The following is a 25,644-nucleotide window of genomic DNA, read 5'->3' as shown; positions in this document are numbered from 1 at the left end:
TGGGATATTTTGACACATATGTAGTTTTTGGGTCTACCTCACGGGACCGAAAGTGAAAAGCACGAAAAATCAAATATCGGAAGGCAAAGATCGAAAATCGAAAGATCTGTAGGCGGGGTAGGATGTGTTGACCGTATCCCAGCCTAACGAAACACTGTTGTGCTTGTTTTAATAAAGTTTTATTGTTTGCCTAAATATTGTACAAAGGTATTAGAATATTTGGGCAAAAGTATGTCGTTCAGCGGTCTCTGGATATGGTAGAGTGTCGCTGGCTCGGCATTCGGCTATGTTCAGAAGGTCTCTGGATGCGGCAGTGTGTTGCTGGCTCGTGGTTCGGCTATGTTCAGAAGGTCTCTGGATGCGGCAGTGTGTTGCTGGCTCGTGGTTCGGCTATGTTCAGAAGGTCTCTGGATGCGGCAGTGTGTTGCTGGCTCGTTGTTCGGCTATGTTCAGAAGGTCTCTGGTCTGCTGCTGTGTGTCGACGCTTGCTGCTGTGGGTCGACTGGCGTTGTTTGAGTTGTACCTCCTTTCATAGTGTTTCTGGTTGCTGGCTGTTGTTGATGCGTATGCGAGGATTGTGTTTTTGTCGATGGGGTAGACTTTTCTGGAACGATTGGCACCGTTCCGCTCGATGTAGTTTAATGGCTGCAGGTGTGCTTCGACTGGTTTGTTTCCGCTCGAGTGGTAGGGGTGGAACTTTCTCGAAGGTTTTGACACCGTTCCGCTTGAGTTTAGTTTAATGGCTGCAGGTGTGCTTCGACTGGTTTGTTTCCGCTCTACTGGTAGGGGTGGAGCTTTCTCGAAGGTTTGGCGATTGATTCCAAGAAGTGCACGTGTTGTTTACGTGTGCGAGTTCTGCGAGGAATGTGGTTTGTTGTTGTGGAATATTCTCGAATGTTTCGATGACGATGACGATGACGAGATTTCTACAGATCTTAAGTCGAAAGATCGAAAAAAAAAGGGTGCATGGTAAACGGTACTTTTTTTTCCGTGAGAGGGGAAAACCTTGCATAGGCCCCCCGGCCCCAATTCCAGGGGGAGTGTGAGATTCTTACTCACTAAAAACTCTCTTTCAGCTGCTGCCGAACCCGCACTTAAGCATTACCAGGCAGCAGCTGGCCTTGCGCAATACGCTCACACAGGAGACAGCAGAGACCCACCTCAGGTCGTGGTGCTCTTATCGAGTCCTACGACTCAGAAGCGTGCCCCTGGCGTCTCCTTTCCTTTTCGGACTGCAACTTCTCCCCGATCACGGAGGCAGCAAAGGCCTCCCAAGCCGACCAGCTCCCTCTGTCGCGAAGCATCGAACCCATCACCATCCCCGTCCACAGCGTTTCCTCCCCGATCGCGGCTTTGAGGGCCTCTCTCGGGGCGTCCCACGCAGGACAGTGAAGCAATGTGTGCTCCGCGTCATCGTCAGCTACCTCACAGTGGTGGCAGCTTGGTGTTGCTTCTTTCCCTATCTTGTGAGGGTAGGTTCCGAAGCAACCGTGTCCTGTCAACAACTGGGTGAGGTGGCAGTTCAGGTCACCGTGTTTCCTTCCGCACCATTGCTTCAGGTCACCGACGAGCCTTTGCGTCCACCTTCCCCCAGTAGCCGACTCCCACCGCTGCTGCCAATCACAGGGAGTGATTTTGAGTACTCGCAAAAAGCAGCCAATCACAGGAAGGAGCGGGTCGACCGAGCCTAGCGGGTCCGCCTCGTCTAGAAACCCGACTTTTACCCAAATTTGTATGTGAAAAAATGTATTTAAAGACATACACAATTACATTTCTGAAGCGCTGGTATAAACCAATGACAGAAATTCATAATATTCAAGAAATATTTTGATTACTTTGAAATAATAAAGAAAATATATTTAAAAAAAAAATGTAAATGATTGAGAAACGTTCCTTGAAATTGTTAATACTTAAAATGATGAATAGCTTAAAAATACGCCCAATAAAATTATCCCATACAAATACTATTAAACTTAATAAAAGTGTGAAATCTGGACCATCGTGACCATCTTAAAATCAGTCAAAAATCATTGTAAACAAAAAATGTATTCTTCAAAATTTTTTATTGGAGAGTCTCTGGAACTATTTGAAAATTGTTTATTTACGAGAAAATCAAAAGTTTACTTCGCCGAAGAGAGCGTGAAAAACAATTCTACAAACCGTTTGAGTATAACTGGAATTTAATAAACGGACGGAAATCTGTAAAATCATTTGTGTTTACGAAGCTACATCATTTGGAAACGAATTTTAGAATTAAAACATATTATCAAAATAAAAGTATCAGAGCCACTGATATTAACATATTGATTATTTCTCAAAAAAGTTAATAATACTAGAAAATTACACGATTCAATAAAAACCCGTTAAAAACCACGATATAACAGAATAAAAATGTAAAAGTATTTGAGAAACCTTCGTAAAAATCATTTGAGAGCCGTAGGAATGCAGCACATCGCAAAAACATATATGTATGCTGGTTACTAATTGGCACCGTTTCTTTTGAATTGATCTTCCTTTTTAAAAAAAAGTTATAATTATAAAAAGTTTGAGAGTCGTTCATTAAAATTATTCAGTAACTATCACTTAATGAATAATGGAAAATAACGGAAAAGTTGAGAATTCGATGAAAACTATTATTTAATCGACGAAACGTGTGAAAAATATTTGACAGCCACTGATTTTTATGTGCTAAAATTTAAGAAATTTACAAAATTTTTTTTTTTTTATTGAAAAATATTGATACAGTCAATTTCGAATTAATTTTTGAAATTAAACCGGAAAAATCATAAGAAATGAAATATAACATTTTATGGATTGAATTGAATTGAATTCATTTTTATATAAAATATGTTTACTGTCACGTTCCAATGAAATATTTATTTAATTTTTAAACTACTTGGTTAACTTATCAAGTTTTATTTATTAATATTAAAATATTACATTTATCTTATATTATATTCGAAAAACGAGATTATGGAACGATGATAATTTAATATGAGATACGTAGAACTTATTTCACTATAACTTAGTTCACTTTATTCTGCTGCTGTGCTGACAGTCATTTGCGGACGCGTTCTCGGAGTCTTGATGATGACGATTGTCACTCTCAGAGTCGATGATGATGACTGACTTTACGGAGTCGGACTGACTTAAATTCTATCAGTATGAGTTAATATACTTTTCTTTAAGACAATGAAGTATTGAAGACACGTGTCGTACATTTTCGGTTAGTCAGTAAATTGGATGTGTCACACATCAATGGGTTACTTGTTAAATTAGGTGTGTCACAAATCAATGATAAATCTTGTTAAATTAGGTGTGCCACAAATCAATGGTGTGTCTTATTCGTACTGGTTAGTCAACTAAATTGATAAGCGAGGTATGTATGTAACACTGGGTTGGGCAAAGTCCGGCACTCCTGTCATTGATAAGGAAGGTACATAACAGTACATATGTACATATATGTTATTGACTTTGGCCACTCTCTTATTTATCAGTTGTGGTTATCAGTGTAAATAAACATTAAATATTCACAGAAAAATGAAATATATTTTGAGATGTTGTTGCATATTATGTATTTATTCAAACCTTTAGTTACATTAAAAATTGAAATATTACAAAAAGTACATTTAATGATTATTTCATGTTACATTAGATCAAAGAATTGAATACAAGTCGATCAAAGAATTGAATCATATGGAATGACATGTGCAACTGCACCACTTCTCGATCTGCTAATACTTGTTGAAGCTTTCCAATATTTGATCGTCTCGTCGTATTCCCAAACATCACTGAAACGACTTCTTCCATCATATCCACCTGAAAATAAAAACAATAAAGTAATTCTACACTTAGGACCTATAAATTCACATTAAGTTGTAAAAAAGCTCACCCATGCTAAGCTGTTTGTTTTGGAAGCAGCAGAGACTGATTCCTTCTGCAGGTTTCGGTAATTTGGTAAATTCTGTCCACACATTTGCATTCGGATCGTAATATTCCACACTGTCTAAACGAGAAGAATGTCCCCAAATATTGCCACCAGCGACGTAAAGTTTCCCTTTGAATTCGACGCTCTAAAATGGTGAAATCAAAATTTGATTTATTTTATTTTGGAGAGTATTATTTGCGATAGTTGTTAACCGCTTAGAGGCCCAGCCGACGCGCTGAGCGTGTAATAGATACGGCTGTTTGCGCCTTAAGGCGCTTTGGGCAGCTAAGCGGTTAATAAAACTAATTGATATTCACCGAATGAGTATGTCTTCCCTGAATCATCTGAGCGCGGTAAGTCCAACAATTGGTCTCCACTGAATACATCTGCACTTTATTCGTGGATATAACTTTTCTATTTTCATTTGCAATCCCGCCTGTTATGTATATTTTATCAGCGATAACAGAAGCACTATGGAAATAGACAGCCACCAACAATGGAGCGATGATCTCCTAATCCCCAGTCTTGCTGCTCCATCTAATTGAAATCAATAATCGTCAACTTCTCTTTCAATCGATCTGATGAAATGATTGCAATTTAATCACCTTTCCACTGAAGATAAAATATCTCCTGTGCTTTTTTCGACATTCGTTACTACAAAACCACCAATGGCGTAGACATCTGTTAACGAACCGCGACTAAGTGACACTGCTGAGAAAATACAACGAGCTTGATTTAGCGGCTTCAATGGCTGTTTCTGACCGCTTTTCAAATCAATGTATTCCACCTGAAAACAAATAAATTGGTTATATTCCGATTTCTCTAAGCAGGTACTTCGCAACACCGGAAAACTTTACTGATGTCACTGATTCATTTAAAGAATTCTTTCCGCCGATGATAACGATCCAATCACCCACGAGTACAGACGCAAATCGTTTTTTATCAATTCTAATGTTTTTAAATAGAGTCCAACTTTTCTCTAGTCCATCAAATATATCGATGGTATTTGCCAACTGAAAACACGTTATTGCAATAAAATAATTAATTTACAATCCAATCAAAATATTATACTTGCGATACAGAACTCACATCAATACCCGATCCCCCAACCAGTGCCATTTTTTGTATTTTTCTACGAGGGGTCTCTATTGGGGCGAAAGATTTATCATTCTTGTTTTTAATTTCTTGTCTAATAGTTGTCATACACTCTGCACACGAATGACAGAAAGTCATTACTTCATCGACGATAAACTGAAAACATAACACATTTTTCGAACGATTTTTATCACTAAACTGTAACATTCATTTAATTTCAAATACCTCCAACGGCAGCAAGGATAACCTCACTGATGTCAACAACTGTGCCAAGTCATTTTTTCGGTTCGCATCATCATGATTTACCCACAATGTCACAGCATTGAATACGCTTTCTTCGGAACGCACGAACAAATCATCCCATTTCAAGATTTCGATCACGTTGGAGGCCGGCAGATTGAGAAAATCTTGAGTTTTGTGCAACTGAAACAGAAGTGGAATTGAAAAATATTTAAGTGACTTATTTTTTTATATAATCAACACTCACCGTCTCGAAATTTTCCATAGTCAAATCCATTGCCTTTTGTAATAATTCGGAATCTCCCGTTGATTTCAAAACTTCCAGACAGTTTGAAAGATCGACTGTCTTAAATTGCCTTGGAATTTTCACTTCGAGTCGGTTGGCTAACTCCATTAATTTTTCGACGTGCTTTTCGTCTATACCTAAAATAATATTTCACATCATTACATTTGAAGACCAAAATAATTGATTACTTTTGATTTTTATGAACTCTAACTTATTTCTCCAGTGTAACAATACTTCAGGATTGCTTCGATGACTTCGTTGTCATAATCTGAAAATACGTCATTCAATAGATTTTCTTTTGTCATAAAGATTTCGCTGCACGCCATTAGGACGACCAAGTGTGCGTAGAATCTACAATTATGAAAAAATATAATTAAATTGGCAGAACAATTTGGATTTTAAATAATTTCGGATTCTAATTAAGATACTCTCGGCCTGGAACCGCAAACATCGTGTCGCATTTTATATTTTGTTGGAAGGCCTCATACAAATACTCCACCCGTTTTACAGCAAAATCGGACTTGGCCTTCACTACGAACATCTTTTTGATTTTCTCTTAGATTTCTCCTGAAAAACAAGATTGAAAATTAGACAATATAACTGTAAGTGCTGAGCATTATAAAGTTAGACTTACCAATTGGAAAGATTAGCAGCGAATGGTTTGGAGCACTGTCGTTCTGCGGTTTTATCACAATAGATAAGGATATCTCAACCCTTTCGTTGCATCTAAACGTATATTAATTACACTGTTGTTCGTTTATTTTATCGAGGTAAGCCGTTATCAATAGAATTTTTGTGATTAATCCACAAGAATAGTCGAAATATAATTTTTCGAAGTGGAATTTTATTTAATTCTCATATAAAGACAATTTAATATATTATCCCTATTAATTCAATTCAGATTCGTGTAAATACGAGTAAATATTAGTACGAGCGTTTAGCTCACAATTTTACCGATTTAAAATTCAGCACACTTCCAATTAACACACCTTAAGAGGGCGATTTTTTTTTTGCGGCGGCTAGCGGTAGCGGGCAAAATCACAAGGCTGTGCGAATAAATACAACAGATTATAAAAATCGCTCAACATTCAAACTCATATAAAAAAAATCTCCATATATGTACTATTAGAATAAACTTAGTACTACGTATCCCGCCTTCCGCGATGAACCAATATCAAACATAATACTACGTATCCCGCATTTCTCGTCAAGCTCATATGAAACGTAGTAATACGTGACCCGCTTAAGGTGTGTTAACCCTTTTAAACGAAAACAAAAAATATTGTGGCCAGAACACTATCCCAATAAACATGTTTCAATAGAAAATACTCAATATAAAATAGTATTAACAGTGGGAAAAAATCCTAGGTGAAAATACGTTTTGACTTTTTATTTGAACTGGACGACTAATTAGAGGGATTTGAAAGCTGAAAAGTAATACAAATGAAAGATAAAATACCCGACTATTGATTCCAATATTCATTTTGAACAAGAAATTGACAGATTTTGAGACATCGACTGAACAACACCAAGATATAGAAAAATCGCGCGATTTAAAAAACACATATATCTCTGAATCTCGAGCCAATCAACATTTTTTATTACCAGATTCGTGTTTACTGGGCATAGATCTATAAGAGAAGTCATATCTCGTCTCTGAACCATGTTTCTTGTCGAACAGTGCTATTTACTAAAATCAAATATTCAAAATCACCTTTATTTTTTATTTCTCATAAATGCCATAGTGCCATCACAGGTGACCAACATATGGGGAATATATAATTGAACTTAAGTTTAGATCAGGGCTGTGAAGTCGGATCAGAATTTACCGACTCCGACGTTTTGCTATGATGTGACTCCAACTCCAACTTGAATGATTATAGTAAGATCGACTTTTCTTGCCAATTTATTGAATTTTTGTTACCCAATTTATTGAATTTTTGGTATATTGATTTCTGAAATTTCAAATAATTCCATTGTCAATGCGATATTCACATCTTTTGCAGGAATAAAAACAGTTTTTTAAAACGAATTTAGGCTTAAAGGACTAGCGCTAGATTGCTTACACAGATACGACATTAAACTACAGAAAAACATGTTTTTATAATATTTTGTTTACAATAATAACGAAAAACCGCATGGAAATAACCACTCATCCGATATTAAAATAATCATCTTCTCACAGATAAAATACATTTTGAAATTAAAAATAAGATCATCGATAATAGAATTCGACAAACTACTCAAATCCGCTATACATATTTTGCACTCAAAAGGAATGAAATTTAAATTAAATAATTAATTGGGCTGGACAGCAGCGCCTTGTCCATACAAACGTACTATACTTCTCCCTTCCTCAATTATGGCACTAGAGAAATTATTTTTTAATATGCTATGGATATCCACCACTGGGGTGCATCTATCGTTTTATTTTTTTGATTAATTATTTTTTATAGGAGCTAGGAGCCGCCAAACATCTATAAAATCGCCTCTTTTTTACACCCACGAAACGAGTCCAGCGTGCTTATTTAACGGTCGATTTTAAAAAAAATACGCCAATAGATGCACAGAAAGTATCTTTCTCATACCGATGATGAAATTTTTTTAAAAATTGGTCCAGTTTTGGAGGAGAAAATAGGAGAATACGAAACCTCGATTTTGTCAATTTTAAATACGTTTTATCTGGTCGAAGCGCAACTGTCGCATTCACTCAATATATATATTGATATATATTGTCGCATTCACTCAATATATGCATACACTCAATATATATATATCGAAGAAAGGAACGGTAACAAAATTAAGATTAATAACGGAAAAATGTATTTTCTTCAAGATAATTTCAATGATAGCGGAAAAACCGCACAAAAAAACAACCGACTTGAAAATAGAAAAAGGATTATTGATACTGGTTTTAATTCTTATCTATAATATTATATTACACCAAATATACATTTTATTTTCGTTTATAAACACGAAAATTCAAACTCGAGATTTTAAATCGATCAATAGTTTTTAAATAATGTGTGTGTGTTATTAGTCACTGAATTGTATATCATGACTGAATTCATGGAATCTCTCAAAAGTATATTTTATTGTTTCAAAATATATATTGATTGAAAAAACGAGTATTTTATAGTAGAAAGCATTGAAAATTTATAGTTGTGATATTTCTTATTCGCTATAGTTTTAATTTCTATATAATTCGCTATATATTTTGAATATATGAGTATATTTTTTACTAATTTAAATTAATATTAAGTATAATTACAACTGGACATCAGTGGGGTTAAAGTTTTGAATATAAAATTATATTATGTGTTATTTATTTTTATTGATGGTATACGTATTACGTATTGAAAACAGTATCGAAAATCGCATCGATCATTGTAGTGATTAATAAGAATTTAATGAACTTGTATTTTTGTTTATTATTATAGTGATTTATAATGAATTTTAAATCTGTTTCTGATTGTTTTTTATTCTGTGTTTATAATAGATTTTAGCAAAAAAACTAAAATCAAAAAATATTTTTCCACCTACATTAACTCTGATAACTTAAATTTCTATTTTTATTTTTAACTACAATATATATTTTGTTTTTGAATTTCTATTTTTGCTTTTTATTTGTATTATATTGTTGCGTAGGGGTGGGTGGAGGATCCAAGTAAAAGGCCAACAGCCGTTTCACAGCATTTATTGATGATTAAGGAGATATACACACCAGCAGTGCTCAGTCCAGAATGACCTGATATCGCCTTCGTACCGCCTTATAAAGGGTAGATCTCTCAGAACGTCTAATCTGTTAACCTATTGTATAGTCACGTATTCGGATATGTATTTCCACGACATTGAGTCCAGATATAATCCTGGAAGTAAGTGCAAGCACTTAGTTAATCCGTCAACAGACATCCGTTGGTCCTAAGTGCAAGCACTTAGTTAATCCGTTAACAGATAACCCTTGAACGGTCACATCGTCTCTGGGATTCCATTCGCTTAATCCGCGGCGTACGTAACAATATGTTTACATCAATATGGTTTGCTATCAGTGCCGGTTTTAGGGGGGGGGGGGGGCTAGGTCGGGAGGCGCCAAATAAGTTAAGGCGCCGAACGATGCGCCAAAGGCGGTTTAAAATTAGAGCGCCAAAAGTCATTCAAAATTTTAGATTAGAGCGCCAAAGACGAAAGTTCTTTCTAAGGGTGTTTAGAAAACATTGCCCGAGGGCGCCATCGGGTGTAAGGCCGGCACTGTTTGCTATTTACATCAATGTGAATTTGAAAACTTAAATCAATAAAAATGAGGTATTAGATTTAGCGTACCGGAGTATGTCTAACGTTTTTTGCATGTGCAAAACTATCTAAAAAAAAAAATGCGTGCCACGTAATTCTCTCTTTAACTTAATACTCATTGGCCACCTAAATTTAAATTAAAAAATAAGAACCTCAGTATCAATTATGCCTTAACCCTTTGACTGCTACAACAACGATAAATCGTTGTTTTGAAATCGGCGAAGATTGCTACGACGATCGTTGTTGACGTCATTAATTGTCGTATTTCAATACTTTCTTTGAGCCACCAGCGCATCAGTGGCACGAAACATTTTTTTATATACGTATTTATATTTATTTTTCAATCAAGCTTTATAAATATTTATCAATTTTTTAAATAAAAGCTCTTCAATTTCGGGTTCATCATCAAAGTAAATTTCGGGTTCGTTGTCAATGTCATATAAGGAGTTATTACTTGGGAATTGATTATTATCGATAAATTCATTTTCAGAATCAGTAGAGCTGCTGATTTGTCGAGTTCCTCGGCGAGGAGCTATTATTTCGCTTTCATCACTTTCACTGTCCGATATCATTTTGCAGAGTTAAAATAAATGGCAAAAAACAATAGAAATCCGCTTTCAATTATATAAGTCACGAATTCATGCAATCAATCAAATGCAACTGAAATGCATACAAAATGTTTATGATACATGTTGAAAAATTATTTGATTATTAGAAACTTCGCATCCTTGTGTGTCTCGCTCATACGTACACAATTAAAACCAAGAAAGAAAGAGAGAGAGACCGCTACCTGTTTCGAATATATCGCATGTTGTAAGGATACATCGATATCTAAAAATAGATTATTGAAAAGAATAAAGCCTCGGAAAACAATCGTCAAAACTTATTTAGTGTATATATGTAGGTATCTCTTTCGCACGCACGCATGTAAAAGCAAGACAGAAAGAGAGAGCACGAGTCCACGACTGCTTCTTAAAAATGTATATAAAGTATTATAAAAATTACGAGTGTTCGGCGAAGTAAGTATGTAAAAAAAAATATTATATTTTTTTTTTTTCAAAATAATTACAAATGTTAGCATTTTTCGCTTGGACATTGAAAAACCTCGTAGCAGCCAAAGGGTTAAAGTGGTGCTCCTATTCACGACTAACAAATAGCAATATATTAATTTAGCGTCAATATTTGCTAAGGTAATATTTTATTCAAATGACTATCGCATGGCAATTATATTTTTTGGACATGTCTTGCCTTCCAAAAACAAAACAATAAGAAATATTAGATTTCTATTAAATCCACTGCAGTCCAATAGTATATATATATATATAGCTTAAAGTCTATTTTTACTAACCTCTTCTTAGTTCAGAATCGATTGTCGTCTGACGAAGTTTGGGCTCTTACCCGATCGTTTTCAAACTTTGCCATTTTGCTCGGTTTGGTCTTCAATATAAGTGGAAATGACGTCCGCCATTATTTTGAACTGTGATAAGTTTTTAATCGTATAATCAATTCAATACCAGTTCTCGTCTTATTTCGAGGTAAAATTGGTGTAGAATGTTAAGTAAAAATTCCAGTTTAATAGATAAACATAAACACTGTGTCATGCGAGTAGTATTTTTCAATGGAATTAAGAGATTATAAAAGATTCTCATAATTGAGAATCATTAGAAACAACTCGGTAGAGAAAATCTTCCATATAGTAATTGGGGTTTGGTGCAAACGATCGACAAACGCCAGACAGACTGAACCACAGATTAACTGGATGGCTGCTTTAAACGCAATTCTCGACTTCACGAATGATAGATTGCACATCAGATGACGAGTAACCTTTCGATGTGCACAGATGCAATTATTAAAATTGAGTTGGATCTTTCTGGCGAGTTTAATAAGGCAAAATTCGGAACTAAAGTATCAGAAGCACAGAACGTATACAGAATAGGTATATCAGGACTTCCGAGTAGATTTCGCTTAGTGTAAGTGCGAGCAGTGCGCAAGCAAAAGGTACACGTGTCGTTAATCTGTGGTTCAGTCTATCTGGCGCTTGTCGATCGTTTGCACCGCATCGAGTAATTAAATAGAAGACTTTGGGAAGCTTATTCAGATGCGCAAAGCGAATTCGAAATAAAAACAATAAGATATCTTCAATAAAACTATTATTTACATGTCGAATAAACTAGAAACAAATAATAAAATATATTTTTTATTAAATGAAATAATATATTACACATTCAAACGAATTTAAATATAAATATTTATATTTATTACCATTCTGCTAATGATAACAAAAGTTAAACTAATATAGGTATGTATTCAGTTGCTTGCATATCAAACAGCGTGTGATCATTATTAGTCCGTTGACATATGCACGCGAATACATAACATTCATATTATTATATAACATCAAAACCACATCCCTGGTGAAATATGTAAAGGCCTCACTGTAATGTATTCACCTACTTCTATCCTCAAATCGTAAGTATACATTACAACGCACGTTATATCATATTTATGCTGTATATTACAAGTATGAACAAATAAGTCTTACAAGTGTCAGTCTCGTGCAACTACATAAGAGTCCTGAGCTTAACACCGATTATATATAATATATATAGTATGTCTGATCAGTTATCTGCTAAGAAAAGGGGGGCAAATACTACATACACATAATCCATCTAAATAAAAGAACATCAGTGTGCAACAAGTCTATAATATGAAACATTATTTTACTGTGCAAAATAAGCGTATATTTATGACTTTACACGGGTCAAAAACGTATACAATAATAACATATAAAATTTTATCGTGTTTATGAACTTATCTACAAAAAATAATAAATAATAATAATAATAAAAAACAACATATATTTAATTGAATTAAAGAAATATTATTCGATTGATATTTCTATATGCAACTTGCCCCAGATGAAACGCATACAACAAATAAAATGTACTATTAAAAGACCCCTTACCTAGAAAAATTGAAACCATATACATTTTAATATCATATTTTCAACGCACTGATCGCATTGATTATTAAATATATATATTTGTAATATCATATACACATATAAAATTACTAAATGATTGCTAATTATTGGTTCATAAAATCACAAAAGCCTCAATGGATGACAGTAAACGCATACACACTCGCACTCAAACATAAAACGTAAACTAAAATTGTTAATAAAGTTGAACACTTTACCAATAATTCAAATATTCTTTATTTTATAAAGGAATTCTTTTTTAAAATATATACAAACTTCAATACGATTCAGCTATTAAATATTTCAATAATTATTAAAACTAAATAGATGTAGTCCTTTCAACATTAAAAATGGGAGTTTCACGATGAAAATTATATGTTGATATAATATACGTACAATTCATATTTAAACCTATATTATATAATTGCAACAGTCACGCCCTATTCTTTTTCACTGAAAAAGACTATTTCATTTGGCTTTTCACGTGCTGAAGAAACTCATAGTATGACTGCGCGGCTTCTACCCTATCATCCGCCAGTTTTTCCGTAAACCACGTCCTATTCGGAGAGTTATCTCTGCAAAAATGAACACCACAAATTAAAACAAATCCATCCTGACTTATATATACTTCACAAATCAAACATTCTAAAAACCTTATTATATGTAACGTCGCAGCAAACGGCTTCTCATCATTTAAATGATCTATAAAAGCGTGAAGCAAAGTATTTTCATCAGTTTCTATCGTCGGAATAGTGTGAACGTCGTCACGTATTTGGTTATGCTTATCGACACCGAATACATTCCGCAACCAATTTGGGTGTACCGAATGTCCTATATACAATAACATTGTATCTTCCTGGTCCAACAAATAAGCGCCAGTCGCGCTCACTCTAAAACGAAAATAATAACATTAAATAAAAAATTATCATTCAATGTACATAATTATTAATAAAAAATACAAAAATAAAATCAAACATACTTTTCGGCGCTTAGCCGAAGTCTTGGAGGATTCGAAATGGAAACCTCTTCGCCGTCGACTTCACCTTCTTGCGGCATACGTTGAATGTAATCAGCCAGTCTATGAACCGGATACAAATCTGGATATATGCTACGTAGAAGGCTCGCCAAAGGTAAACACTTCATTTGACACATGGCAGCTACGCGATCGTCTAATCGTGTCGATGTTCCAGTTCTAAAAGCCGTCTACAAAAACCGGACAATTTATATTTAGTATATGCATATTTAGACATGCTGATATTCAGACAATAGAAAATGGGTACAATTTAAATGCGCATTTATCGTAAGTATTTCATAAAATTTGTGTAAATTAAAAAAAATAATATATCATTTAAAAATAAAAATGTACAATTTAAAGATAATTTCTAATATATTAAAAGAAAACAGCAATAGAAAAAAATTAAACACAAAAGAACCCACAAAAAGTTTTTAATGTTCTTTTAATATAATATGTGTACACTTAAAAAATAAAATAAGCAATAAGACTAAATACCTCTAGTAAATAAATAAAAAATACTCGATAGTTTGAAAAATTACGAATCCATTGTTTTAATTAGGTCAGCATTTTAATATCAAATTACTATAGAAAATTATAAAGCAACCTAAAATGAATGAAATGCGCATTAACGCTGAGCATTAACGATCTCGCATATAGGATCAGCAACGTCTCAACCAGAAACCATCCAAGTTGGCCCAGGTGTTTAAACTTAATAACTCTCGAGTTAACTACAAACTTTTTAATTGTTAAATCGAAACATTTTTTTTATTTCATACTACAAATAAAATAGTGCTCGATGTAACAAAAGAAATATATTTATTTAATACGCAATTACCTTTATTCTAATGCGCAAATGATTCGTTCTAAGGAGCAAATTTATTTTTTAAATGCACGGTTAAATCGTACCCATAGAAAATACTCACATGTTTAAGTAATGCTAATAAATATAGAGGTAGTAATCTTGTAGCCATGGGACACATCAAACCGTGAGATGGACCCGAGATGACCTTAACCGTTCCTAAGGCGTCAACAGCGGCATTGATGAGAGCTTCTCGCGCGTCTGACAGTGATGACGTTTGAGAACGGTCCACAGCTATTACAAACAAACACATTCAACTAGATCACACATCGCTTAATCAATACTGTCATCTAGTGGCAGCAGCAAAAATATTCAACGTATTGGAACAATTTTTTGTCGACAGCTACAGAAATCGAGTCAACGGTGAGAACGTACCCATTTTAGCTAGAAGTCCTATGATACACTGTTGATCAGCAGAATGGATAATATCAGTTAAGGTAGCTACTACTGGTAGGCACAAAGTGTGTACTCTAATACGACGCTCTCCTAAAAAAAATATATACATAGACAAGTTAAAATGTGATAAATTAACAACTTACATACAATATGATACGTCGCCATACAAAAATGATTCAAACTACCTTTACTACTAGTATATAATAGAGCCGCTTGGAAACAAACGTGTTGCACGTCCGATAAACTTTCTTCGATGGCTAACTGCATACCGAATCCGGCATCGGGACTAACATTCGGAAGCGACAACAAATCCGTAGACCTCACAAAGAAACTTCCGTGGAATGCATGTATGGTGAGACCTCTACAGTCAAATTAAAAACCATCAATTAAAATACAAAACTAATCCAAACATGTACACAAAACGCATTTACAAACCTGGTACATCTGACGCGCATGACGGCTTCAAAGCCGATCTTCCTAGTGAAGTAACGCGTCAAGTTTCTTTTGAATTCTTGAGCTTGCCACTCTCTACTCGCTTTGAATAATGGTATATGATAAACAGTCCCTCCGCTAAACCGACTTACGCCGCCTAAAATTTATCAAAATTTAGCACAAATCCAACGACGAATAATCAACGAATGACCACGACGATGACCACTCACTTATAGTACTAAGATCGGCGTATTGTGAATTAAGAAGAAATAGATCGACGGCAATTTGTACACCACTACAGTTCAGTGCTTGTCGTTTATAAAAATCAGTCGCTGGATTTAAATGAGCAACGTCCTTAGACGATCTATTGTTGGGATCCTCTCTGAAAAATACAATTTCAATATTATTTCTATTATAACGAAGACATTATATATATATGACATAATAGATTAATACAAGTGATACCTTGCCGTTAAAGCACCAGGTCCCACGTTTGTAAGACAGGTTTGGAATACGGTTATACGACCCCCAGTCGGCGTCTATAAATAATAAATACATTATTTTTCCATTTGAAGAAACCAAAGTGCTATGGGAGCAAAGCTTTTAGAATGACTTCTAAGATTAAGCTGAATGAGTAGTAATAAATAGCAATGAAGTAAGATGATTATTTGATTACACTGAGCAACAACAACAAAATTTACCAGAATGGAGACTAATCAATCTATAGCAAGTTTAACCCACTGAATTCGAATATGAAAATGATTTTTCTTGGTTTCCACTCGTTTATGAGACGTAAGCGTTTTAAAAATATGCGCAATTTTTACAGATTTTTGGCCTTTGCAGTCAAAATCTAGTATTGCTGTGCCAAAAGTGAGTATTGGAATCAACAGTCAGATGTTTTTTCTATTGATAGTGATTTTTTTGTTACTTTAAAATACTTGCAATTAACTATCTAGCGAATTTTTAAACTAAAAAATGTATCCATTAGGCCTGTTTTATTTTCCACTACATTTACAAGGATATTACTAATTTGAGCGGTGAATTATTTTACAAAAAAATGAGAGCAAACCAACAAAAATCATTATCACATTCGAATTCAGTGGGACAAAATTAGTATAGATTGGTTAGTCTCACCTCTGGTAAGTAAAAAACGTGATTTTCTTTTTCTTGCTCAATGTTATCAATTTTACTATAATTGAATACAGTCAATCTAGATTTAATATAATCTAAATCTTATCCACAGCAATGATTCATTTCAACTTAGTAATTTTATGACTCTGTTTTTCAAATAAATAGTTCCATACAAAATTATTAATATCACTGTATATAAACTCAATTATCGTTAATTTCTTTGATTTTATTCTATCCATTGCAAAAGACAACTGAAAGCCCTTATCAAAGATACTCAATTAAACGGTGAATTGTAAAAAAAATTAGAGAATATTGAGGTCTACATACATTTGTAAATGGGTGACCGTCACCGCACCGAATGTTAAAAAATCGAAAATGTTCGTTTACCATGCATACATATGAAAAACGGTTAGTATATATATCAGTGGCGTGCGGTAAAACTCTCTCTCCCCCCATCGTACATCCTCACTTAATTTGCGCGAGCAGGATACAACAGGAACAAGAGGAACAGGCTTCTCCTCCCGTATCCTGCGCGCGCACATTAAACAAGGCTGTATGACAAAAAAGAGAGATAATTTCACCGCATGCTACTGATATATATATTATATATACATAATACCGTTTACCATGCACCCTTTTTTTTTGATCTTTCGAATTAAGATCTTTCGATTTTCGATCTTTGCCTTCCGATATTTCCTTTTTCGATATTTTAACTTTCGGTGCCGTGAGGTACACCCATTTGTAAATATATGCTTAAAAGATCATCACCATCAATTTTTGAGCAGCTTGTAAAGCAGCTCCAAGTGCACTTTGAGTAGCAGCCGGTGACGGACTGCCATGTCTTTCCGGTAAAGCTGCAAGTAACTCTAAAATCGTCGTCCGTCTTTCGGCAAGGTTCACCAGCAGATCTTCCGGACTCGGCAGAAACACATCTGAACAAACAAAAACCACATATATATATAAAATCCCACCAAACTTCAAAACAACAAAAAACAAAACAGTAAAAAACAAACCATCAATATCAATCACAGTCATTTCTTTCGGCCGACTTGCTCCCTCACCGAGGAAATAGAAATGAATTGCACTATCGTAGCAAATGAAAGCCAACTGGGTTCTGGAATCGCCCGGAAGATTGTCGATCTGTTCGATGAGTGTATCACAGCAGATTTTCAGGTATCCACTTTCGGCGGCCGAAGCCGACACGTCCAGCAAAAACAGATAAGCAGCGGGCTGCGGCGGCCGCAACATATATTCACTCGGAGCAATGTATTCTATAGTGGCCGATTGGATTTCGGGTCGTCTGGTTGGATCACCGTACGACTTCGTTACGGGATCGTATTGGAACTCTTCGGGTACTATACAACACAAAATATCACCATAAATGTATGTATGATTCAACGATTATACTAGTGTATGAATACGTACGATCGTTCACTCTATAGCAAAGGTTGCACTTCCATCTCTTCAAATCGATGAAATAAACGAACGGATTGATGTATGTACGACATGATCGACACCTTACAATAGAACTACATTGTATAACGGGTAGATGCTGCAAAACAACAAGGTAGATTACATATTTATTAAATTAAACCTACAGTTTATTTAGTTAGTTCAACTTACAGTTAAATCCTTGAAAGGGTGAATTAATATTCCTAATGGCAGTCTGGATTTTTGTAACAATGAATTAGTTTCCGGAATCTTAGTGAGTGTGCATCTAAATATTCTGAAAATAAAAATGTATTACAATAAAAATTCAACATACGATGGCAAATGAAAAGAAAACTTAAAATACAAATAATTGAGCATAGTTTTGCATCACAGAACCAACCACATTATATACCGTTGAACATGTGAAAATATAATAAACGTGCCACAGAAAACCTTTTACTGTGATATGTGCAGTATTTCTCATTTAACTCGTTTTCTTAAAAAACTAGTATTTCCTACAACAACTCAATGATGATCTCAATTGCATAATTTATTTGATTACATGTATTAATTTGGTATTATTATACTATATGTATGTATTATATATTAAACCGGCAGCACGGACCAGTGGTTAGCATATATGCTTTAGAACATATATGTTAACCACTGGTCGCAATTTTCGAGTTTTCAGCATGTTGAATTTCGTTGATTCGTATACAAATACAGCAAATTTGTCCATAAATGTCTAGCAACTTTTGATTTTCACAGCATATCGAAATTTGACGATTTATATAAAAAAAAGATTGATCCGAAAATGTAATTTTATCAATAGAAGTCTCTATGATACTTTTTTAAATTATTCAAAAATTTTTATATATCGATGTTTGTAATTGACCATGAAGGCGCATTGAGGTTTATCTGTTAGGCTTTCCAGGTACATATGTATAGGTAAAAATAAAATAAAGATAAAGATAAAACACAATGTCAAATATATAACACTTTTCTTACAGCACGAAATCTTTCTACCATATTATAGGGGGTTAACGCGAATTATTGGTTTTTATCACTATTATCAGTGACATTGACATACAACTCGATTATATTTCTTTTTCATAAGCATAAATCTCCATGATATTTTATATTCCATGAAGGAATTACTAATCTAGAGGTTGTCTTTATATGTATGTTGTATGAAAAAGTGAAATTTTCAATAACTAAGTATAATCCACTTTCATATTACATTACTAACAAACTAACCGGTAGATTCTATGGGTTACACGACAATTGGTGCAAGTCCAAAAGGTTCAACGGCAAAATGTACCCGAAAATTAGTGCACTGACAAAATGTACCCGCGACAAAATGTTCACGCGACAAAATGTACCCGCGACAAAATGTAAACGGAAATAATGTTCAAGCGACAAAATGTTCAAAAATCCTAAATTATCCTTTAATTTTAATGGCAAAAGTAACAAATAACTAACACACTTGTAAAGAGTCTCGGTGATTACAACAAAATGTCTATACCCTTCAGGTATAACACACAGATTACCTAAACACAATCTGCTTTAGGTCATCGACTTTAGACAGTCTTTAATTAATATTATGTATTAGATGTATTATGAGCATTTATAAGAATTGTAAATAGGTTTTTGAGCTCTTTTTCCTATTATGCTGTAGATTAACATTAGAATAATATAATACTATGATTACTAACCAAATTAAATTAAATTGTAAAATAGAAAATGATCAGTAGATCAGTAGCTATTAAAATATATATAAGATATTATTATATTAGATAATTCGTAATAATAAAAAGCATTTAAAAATCAAAAATATTCAATTTAATTTTTCTACTCTTAAGTAACCATACTGACTATAAAATATTTTAATTTACAAGGAACACAATAAGTCGACTGTCAATATCAACGATAAACAATAAACTGTTGTCAGTACAAATGGTTACTTGGAATTGTATTTTAATAAAATACTGCTGAAACGTGGCGTTGGGAGTATTGAATATTGAAAATTTGTAATCAATTCCTCCATATCGATTGATTACAAATTTTCCATCAGCGAAAGCCGAACAAACTTTTATTTGAAATATATTAACAAGGAAACGTGAGAGGTTGTCCAGACCTAACGGGAAAACATGTGCGTGGACAATAGACACCCTGGATTAGGCTAACTGTACTAGTACATATGTGTACAAACAGACCTGATTGAGTTTGTGCGTAAATAGTAGGTACGCCAGAGTATACCGAACGGACGTCTGGACACGCTGACGAATAGCAGAAGCTGTGCTGTGCAACTAGTCCTTTAAAACGAGGTACACACGGTAGATCAGATATATAGGAGTGAGCAGCGGTTCCGTGTGGACTTTTTGAAGCGTTGAATAAAGCAAATTTAGCCTTTCTGACCCCACCTATACGCAACAATATTAAAAAAAATACTCACTCGGGACTACAATTGACCGAATTAGAAAATTGATGGTTCAATTTGATGACAGGAGGTTCTATTTTCCCTTCTGGCAGAATGTTGCGACACTGAAGCAGATCGACCGTCTCGTGCCCCCACAGCTTATTGAAGCCCGTCTGGTGAATATTCATACGTCCCATCTGCTGCGACAAATCTGGCTGCTGACCGTTGAAGTGATTCGTGGACACGTATGGCGGCATCTCTTGAGGTTTGTCCTGCGGATACTGAGTTTCCGGCGGCGGCCTCATATGCGGATACTGAGTTTCCGGCGGCGGACTCATATGCGGATACTGCGGGTGAGTTATATTCGCGTCCCTCGGATCGGGATCACCCATCGTCGGTGGAAACGATTGGGGGGGATGCGAAGTCGGAGGAGGGGGAAGATTCGGCTGTCCGACGTTCGTGTTCTGATTCTGCTGACTGTAAGGCACAGCGTGTGAAGAATCTTTCGGATATTGATATACGCTCGCAGACAACGGAGGTGTTGAATAAGCGTTGGGATTGTGATTCAACTGTTGCATAGGCGGACCTTGGTTCGGCACCAACGGAGGCATCGTTGAATTTATTTGTCGGCTCGGGAACGGCAAAGAAGCCGGCCCGGTCGATTGAATAGGATTCTGATTGTAAGAAGTTTTGTTTTCTTGGTTGCTAGAACTCAACAGTGGCGGCGGTGGAATCGACGCGTACGGATTAGGCGGTCGATTGAATGCATTCATTTGGGTGATCGGAGGTGTGGGGGTTTGAGTTAAGTTAGTTCGTTGCGGAAGAGAAATTGGAATATGCGGTTGAACTTGAGGCATTTGATTATGAGGTGGTTTCATTTGGTTTTGGGAATTTGGAATACTACTGACTGGAATCTGATTTTGCATCGCAGGGTTTCTATTATTGGTTGGAGGGTGTGAAAATGGAGGCACGATCGAACCTTGCTGAGTCGGCGTCGCATTGTTAATTAAAGGTTGCGAATGACTCGGCGGAATCGGTTGACGTGAAGCGTAGCTGGAGTCGATTTGAGGCGGTTTAGACGGTTGCATCGTCGATGGGGGAGGAGGTTGGGGCTGTTGCGAGAAGTTCTTCGCGTTCCCCTGCGAAAAAGACGGCGAGTGACTGTTGCTCGTGTTGACGTGTTGCATCTGAGGAATGGGACTATTCGACTGAGCCGAGTAATTTAAAGCGGGCGACGAATTTCGCGATGAGTTCAGGCTAACGTTGTTCTGATAGACATTGCTAGGGAACGGAGGCCTCAAAATCGGCGAAGGGACTGACGACGGCACTCTAGGCGGATTTGAAAATCCGTTCGGGTTGTTCGGAACGTTGCCATAGCCTGGCTGTTGAGGAGGTGCATAGATCGGTATGCTTTGATTAGCGTTCGACTGAGGAACTGGTGATTGATTTTGAATGTGAGGTGATGGTGGTGGTGGCTTGATAGGGGAATTGAATAAATTCATAGGAGGATTTGCAGTCGGATTGAAAGCCATGATCTCTTCCCTGTCACCTGTAATAAAAAATAAACATTAATTAATAAACAATTATAGAAAAAATTGACATCAAATCATTTGTATACTTTATAGCTACTACTATGCTAGATGTTTATCAATTTTGTACGATAATCAAATTTTCAGATATGCAATTTGAAAAAATATTCGGCGAATTAAGCCAGACATTTCGCAGAATGTGAGCCAACTCATTATACATACATACGTGCACAACTTTTAAGCCCCCACTGATCTATGAGTAATAATTTAGATTTATTCGTCAAAAGTCCAACCAATACAAACATATTCAACACATTTTTGGTGAAGTATGAAAAAGTCTGTAATAATGATTAGTTAATATGTTTATAGATTATCAATGCTCAAATATTTATACTTGAAGCAATTAATGTCTGTCGAATAATGTCATCATCATTAAAACATCGTTCTCTAAAAGAGACAAAGGACTTACAAAATGCTATTATTTCATGTTTTTTTTTCTATAGTACGCATATTCACATATTATAACACAATTTCGAAAAACCAATTCTCACATATATAAGGTTATAAAGTATGGTTTCATTAGCTAATAACATTTTTCATTTATTTAAAAACTTAAATGTCAATTCTTAACCCTTTGAATGTTGACCAACAAGTCCATAGGCCAGCAAAACGCCGGTAGGCGCTGTATATTGAGCATGCATAAATAATATAACAAGAATACTACTTGCTAAGCCTTTAAAGGTAGCATTGAAAAAAAATGCATTGAACATGGGTCGTGTAATCCGTGTCAATGTTTATAAAGACTGGTTTACACCGGAATTTCTGAATTTATAACCATAGCAGAATTTCACGATGGAAATCCCTAGCTGCTGAGAATTTTAGATTGTGGCTTGGCATTTATATTGTGAGCATTACATTTTAACAACAATAAAGAAGATGAAAATAGTTTTGGAACAATACATTCATTGATAGACTTATTTTATATTGTTGCAAGATATAATAGAGAGTCTAAACACACCTTTACAAAACTCGAAATCCTTGGCGGTAGTTATATAGGATCTAGGGTTTGCTTGGATTAGCTACAACTTTTATACCTGCTTTCTATTGGATTTTAAATTGATTCTAGTTGGAAATATTGGCGAAATTTTCAACGTGGCGGGCTTTCAATAGAAAAGACGTCAGCACTCAAAGGGTAAGTAATAAAATTTCAGTTTCAAACTATTGGATATTCAAGTCCAAACTGATGTTGATTAGTGAATAAAAACCTATTTATAAATGTTCTTCATGATTGAAAGTATCGTATTGGGGGTGCTTTTCAACTGTACTAAGATCTATCGACAATCACCCGATTTTATTTTCCACAACTCTTAGTAGACATATCAAACATATAAACACTTTCATGACAAAAATCTTCATCGCTGATGAATAACTCTCGCCTTCTGTAAACAATTCCATTGCATTTTTAACAATTATAAACTCAATACAATTCAAATTCTCTTCCTCCATATTCAAAATTAAACCCCCAAACAATTTATCTTTCTCTTTTAGCAAAATCAAAAGGAATTGAATAAAAATTGTCGATTTAACACATTGTTTCAGTCAATGACTTTTGCCATCATAATTTAACACTCTCTAGCTCGATACTTTAAAGGCGAGTCATTTGTCACCGGCGAAATTGGATTTCAAAGATAATATATTGCTCATCATTTTGTTTACATTTCCGAGATTTATCACATCCGATAATGAAGGAAGAACATCTAAAAGCAAAAAAAGTCATCAATTATTAAAATCAAAATGCTATTGTATGTATGTACGAGCGCTTTTCAAACTCTGCAGTAAATCTACAATATCACTGTCACGAATGTTTCAACATTTCCATCATATAAGTTCATTGCACCTGAAACTTGACTCGTCGAATTTAATATATATACAAAATTTCCCGACGAAACGACCACACATCAAGTTCAACATTTCCATCGTATAAGTTAATTGCAGCTGAAACTTGACTCGTCGAATTTAATATATATACAAAATTTCCCGACGAAACGTCCAAACATTAAATTCAACTGAATGTTTCAACATTTCCATCATATAAGTTCATTGCACCTGAAACTTGACTCGTCGAATTTAATATATATATACAATATTTCCCGACGAAACGACCACACATTAAATTCAAGTGAATAAAAAGAAAAGCAGCACACGAAATCGAAAAGAGAGAGCGATATAAATAATTGTATATAATGTTCATAGGATCGACACGTCTGAAGAGTGGCAACACTGCGCAAATTTCTTCCGTTCGAACAACCTTACGTTGAACCTTGAACGATAAGTGTCATTAAAGATGCACACACGTATCGTTGAGACAATAATCAGATGTCATCGAATCACTCGAGGATAATTGGAGATCCAAAGTCCGCGGAAGTATTTGAATGAACGGGAAACGAGATATGTAGGGGACGAAGGGGCTGAAGGGGTGTTCGCGAACCCGTCGACGATCGAGATCACGTGGGAGGGGCGGAAGGGGGCGGGGTGAAACTCACTGACACTGACAGGAGAGGCCGACGGCTGACGGCTGACGGCTGACGGCTGACGGCCGACGATGAAGACGACGAGCTCGCTCCGGTCTAGCTTGGTGTGGAGTGCGGGGAGCGGGGTGCGGGGCACGGGGCGTAGAGCGTGGAGCGTGTGGCGTAGAGCGTCGAGTGTAGCTCCGCGTAGTGTCGCCCTCGAGGGGCTCTGGCCTAGCCCGACTCTGCTCAGCTCGGCTACGTGGCCGCGGCGGCCGACACACGACTGAACCCGTCCAACTCCCCTACACGTCACTTCTTCTTGTTCTGCTCACTGCTGACTGCTTATCGCCCCACGCCTGCCGCCCTTGACACACATCGTCGCTCCGAATATACCGAATTATACCGATTGAAAAACCTTCGCACGCGATTCTATTCCGCGTTCGACGCCCGGAAGCGTTCACCTCGTCGATACACTTATTCTTAGGATTTTTTTATCATCGATGTGCTGCGAATTTCAATTCGTCACCACTCCGACGTAAAATGGTTCGGTGATTATTGCGCACAAAGCGATCTCGCGCACGTCACTAAAGGCAGATTCAACTCGGCGGTGTAACTCGCATGCAATGTATTCCAGTAGCTAGAGCAGCTCTTCAAGTTCTTTATATTACATTGTAGGCGGGGTAGGTATGTGTTGACCGTATCCCAGCCTAACGAAACACTGTTGTGCTTGTTTTAATAAAGTTTTATTGTTTGCCTAATTATTGTACAAAGGTATTATATTTGGGCAAAAGTATGTCGTTCAGCGGTCTCTGGATATGGTAGAGTGTCGCTGGCTCGGCATTCAGCTATGTTCAGAAGGTCTCTGGTGCGGCAGTGTGTTGCTGGCTCGTTGTTCGGCTATGTTTGGAAGGTCTCTGGATACGGCAGTGTGTTGCTGGCTCGTTCGGCTGGTTGATCTTCCAAGTCCGCGTAGTGTAGTGGTGGCAGGTCAGGAGCTGGATGTCGACTGGTCTGCTGCTGTGTGTCGACGCTTGCTGCTGTGGGTCGACTGGCGTTGTTTGGGTTGTACCTCCGTTTATAGTGTTTCTGGTATCGCTTGA

The 25,644-nt window shown here is 35.9% G+C and overlaps 4 protein-coding genes across 5 annotated transcripts; 1 reads left to right on the top strand and 3 right to left on the bottom strand.

Moving 5' to 3' along the window:
- The first annotated feature begins 170 nt into the window (after nucleotides 1–170).
- On the top strand, nucleotides 171–25,644 carry LOC143916591 (uncharacterized). The gene is made up of 2 exons (XM_077437764.1): nucleotides 171–456; nucleotides 25,400–25,644. The coding sequence occupies exons 1-2, from the start codon at nucleotides 255–257 to the stop codon at nucleotides 25,642–25,644; spliced, it is 447 nt and encodes a 148-aa protein (XP_077293890.1). The 5' UTR covers nucleotides 171–254.
- Nucleotides 3,555–4,465, bottom strand: LOC143917350 (spermatocyte protein spe-26-like). Its single transcript, XM_077438867.1, has 3 exons — nucleotides 4,246–4,465; nucleotides 3,893–4,073; nucleotides 3,555–3,819 (listed from the first exon to the last, which is right to left on the bottom strand). The coding sequence occupies exons 1-3, from the start codon at nucleotides 4,312–4,314 to the stop codon at nucleotides 3,680–3,682; spliced, it is 390 nt and encodes a 129-aa protein (XP_077294993.1). The 5' UTR covers nucleotides 4,315–4,465; the 3' UTR covers nucleotides 3,555–3,679.
- LOC143909248 (kelch-like protein 20) lies at nucleotides 4,400–6,275 on the bottom strand. The gene is made up of 9 exons (XM_077427157.1): nucleotides 6,184–6,275; nucleotides 5,978–6,116; nucleotides 5,761–5,900; nucleotides 5,511–5,686; nucleotides 5,249–5,446; nucleotides 5,018–5,179; nucleotides 4,786–4,941; nucleotides 4,584–4,715; nucleotides 4,400–4,465 (listed from the first exon to the last, which is right to left on the bottom strand). Exons 2-9 carry the CDS (start codon nucleotides 6,088–6,090, stop codon nucleotides 4,400–4,402), a joined length of 1,143 nt encoding a protein of 380 aa, XP_077283283.1. The 5' UTR covers nucleotides 6,091–6,116; nucleotides 6,184–6,275.
- Nucleotides 12,680–24,855, bottom strand: Sec24AB (Protein transport protein Sec24AB). Of its 2 annotated transcripts, none has more exons than XM_077434878.1 (15): nucleotides 24,579–24,855; nucleotides 20,539–22,051; nucleotides 18,276–18,378; nucleotides 18,078–18,204; nucleotides 17,666–18,007; nucleotides 17,421–17,584; nucleotides 15,987–16,060; nucleotides 15,752–15,903; nucleotides 15,525–15,678; nucleotides 15,275–15,450; nucleotides 15,069–15,179; nucleotides 14,758–14,927; nucleotides 13,799–14,022; nucleotides 13,473–13,709; nucleotides 12,680–13,394 (listed from the first exon to the last, which is right to left on the bottom strand). In XM_077434878.1, the coding sequence occupies exons 2-15, from the start codon at nucleotides 22,032–22,034 to the stop codon at nucleotides 13,283–13,285; spliced, it is 3,642 nt and encodes a 1,213-aa protein (XP_077291004.1). In that variant the 5' UTR covers nucleotides 22,035–22,051; nucleotides 24,579–24,855; the 3' UTR covers nucleotides 12,680–13,282. The 2 variants fall into 2 exon arrangements, with proteins under 2 accessions (XP_077291004.1, XP_077290996.1); XM_077434870.1 differs by having other exon boundaries at nucleotides 24,575–24,852.

Source organism: Arctopsyche grandis, chromosome 1, assembly GCF_051622035.1.
Source record: "Arctopsyche grandis isolate Sample6627 chromosome 1, ASM5162203v2, whole genome shotgun sequence".
NCBI classification, from domain to species: Eukaryota; Metazoa; Arthropoda; class Insecta; order Trichoptera; family Hydropsychidae; genus Arctopsyche; species Arctopsyche grandis.
This window is presented reverse-complemented; position numbering and strand designations above follow the sequence as displayed.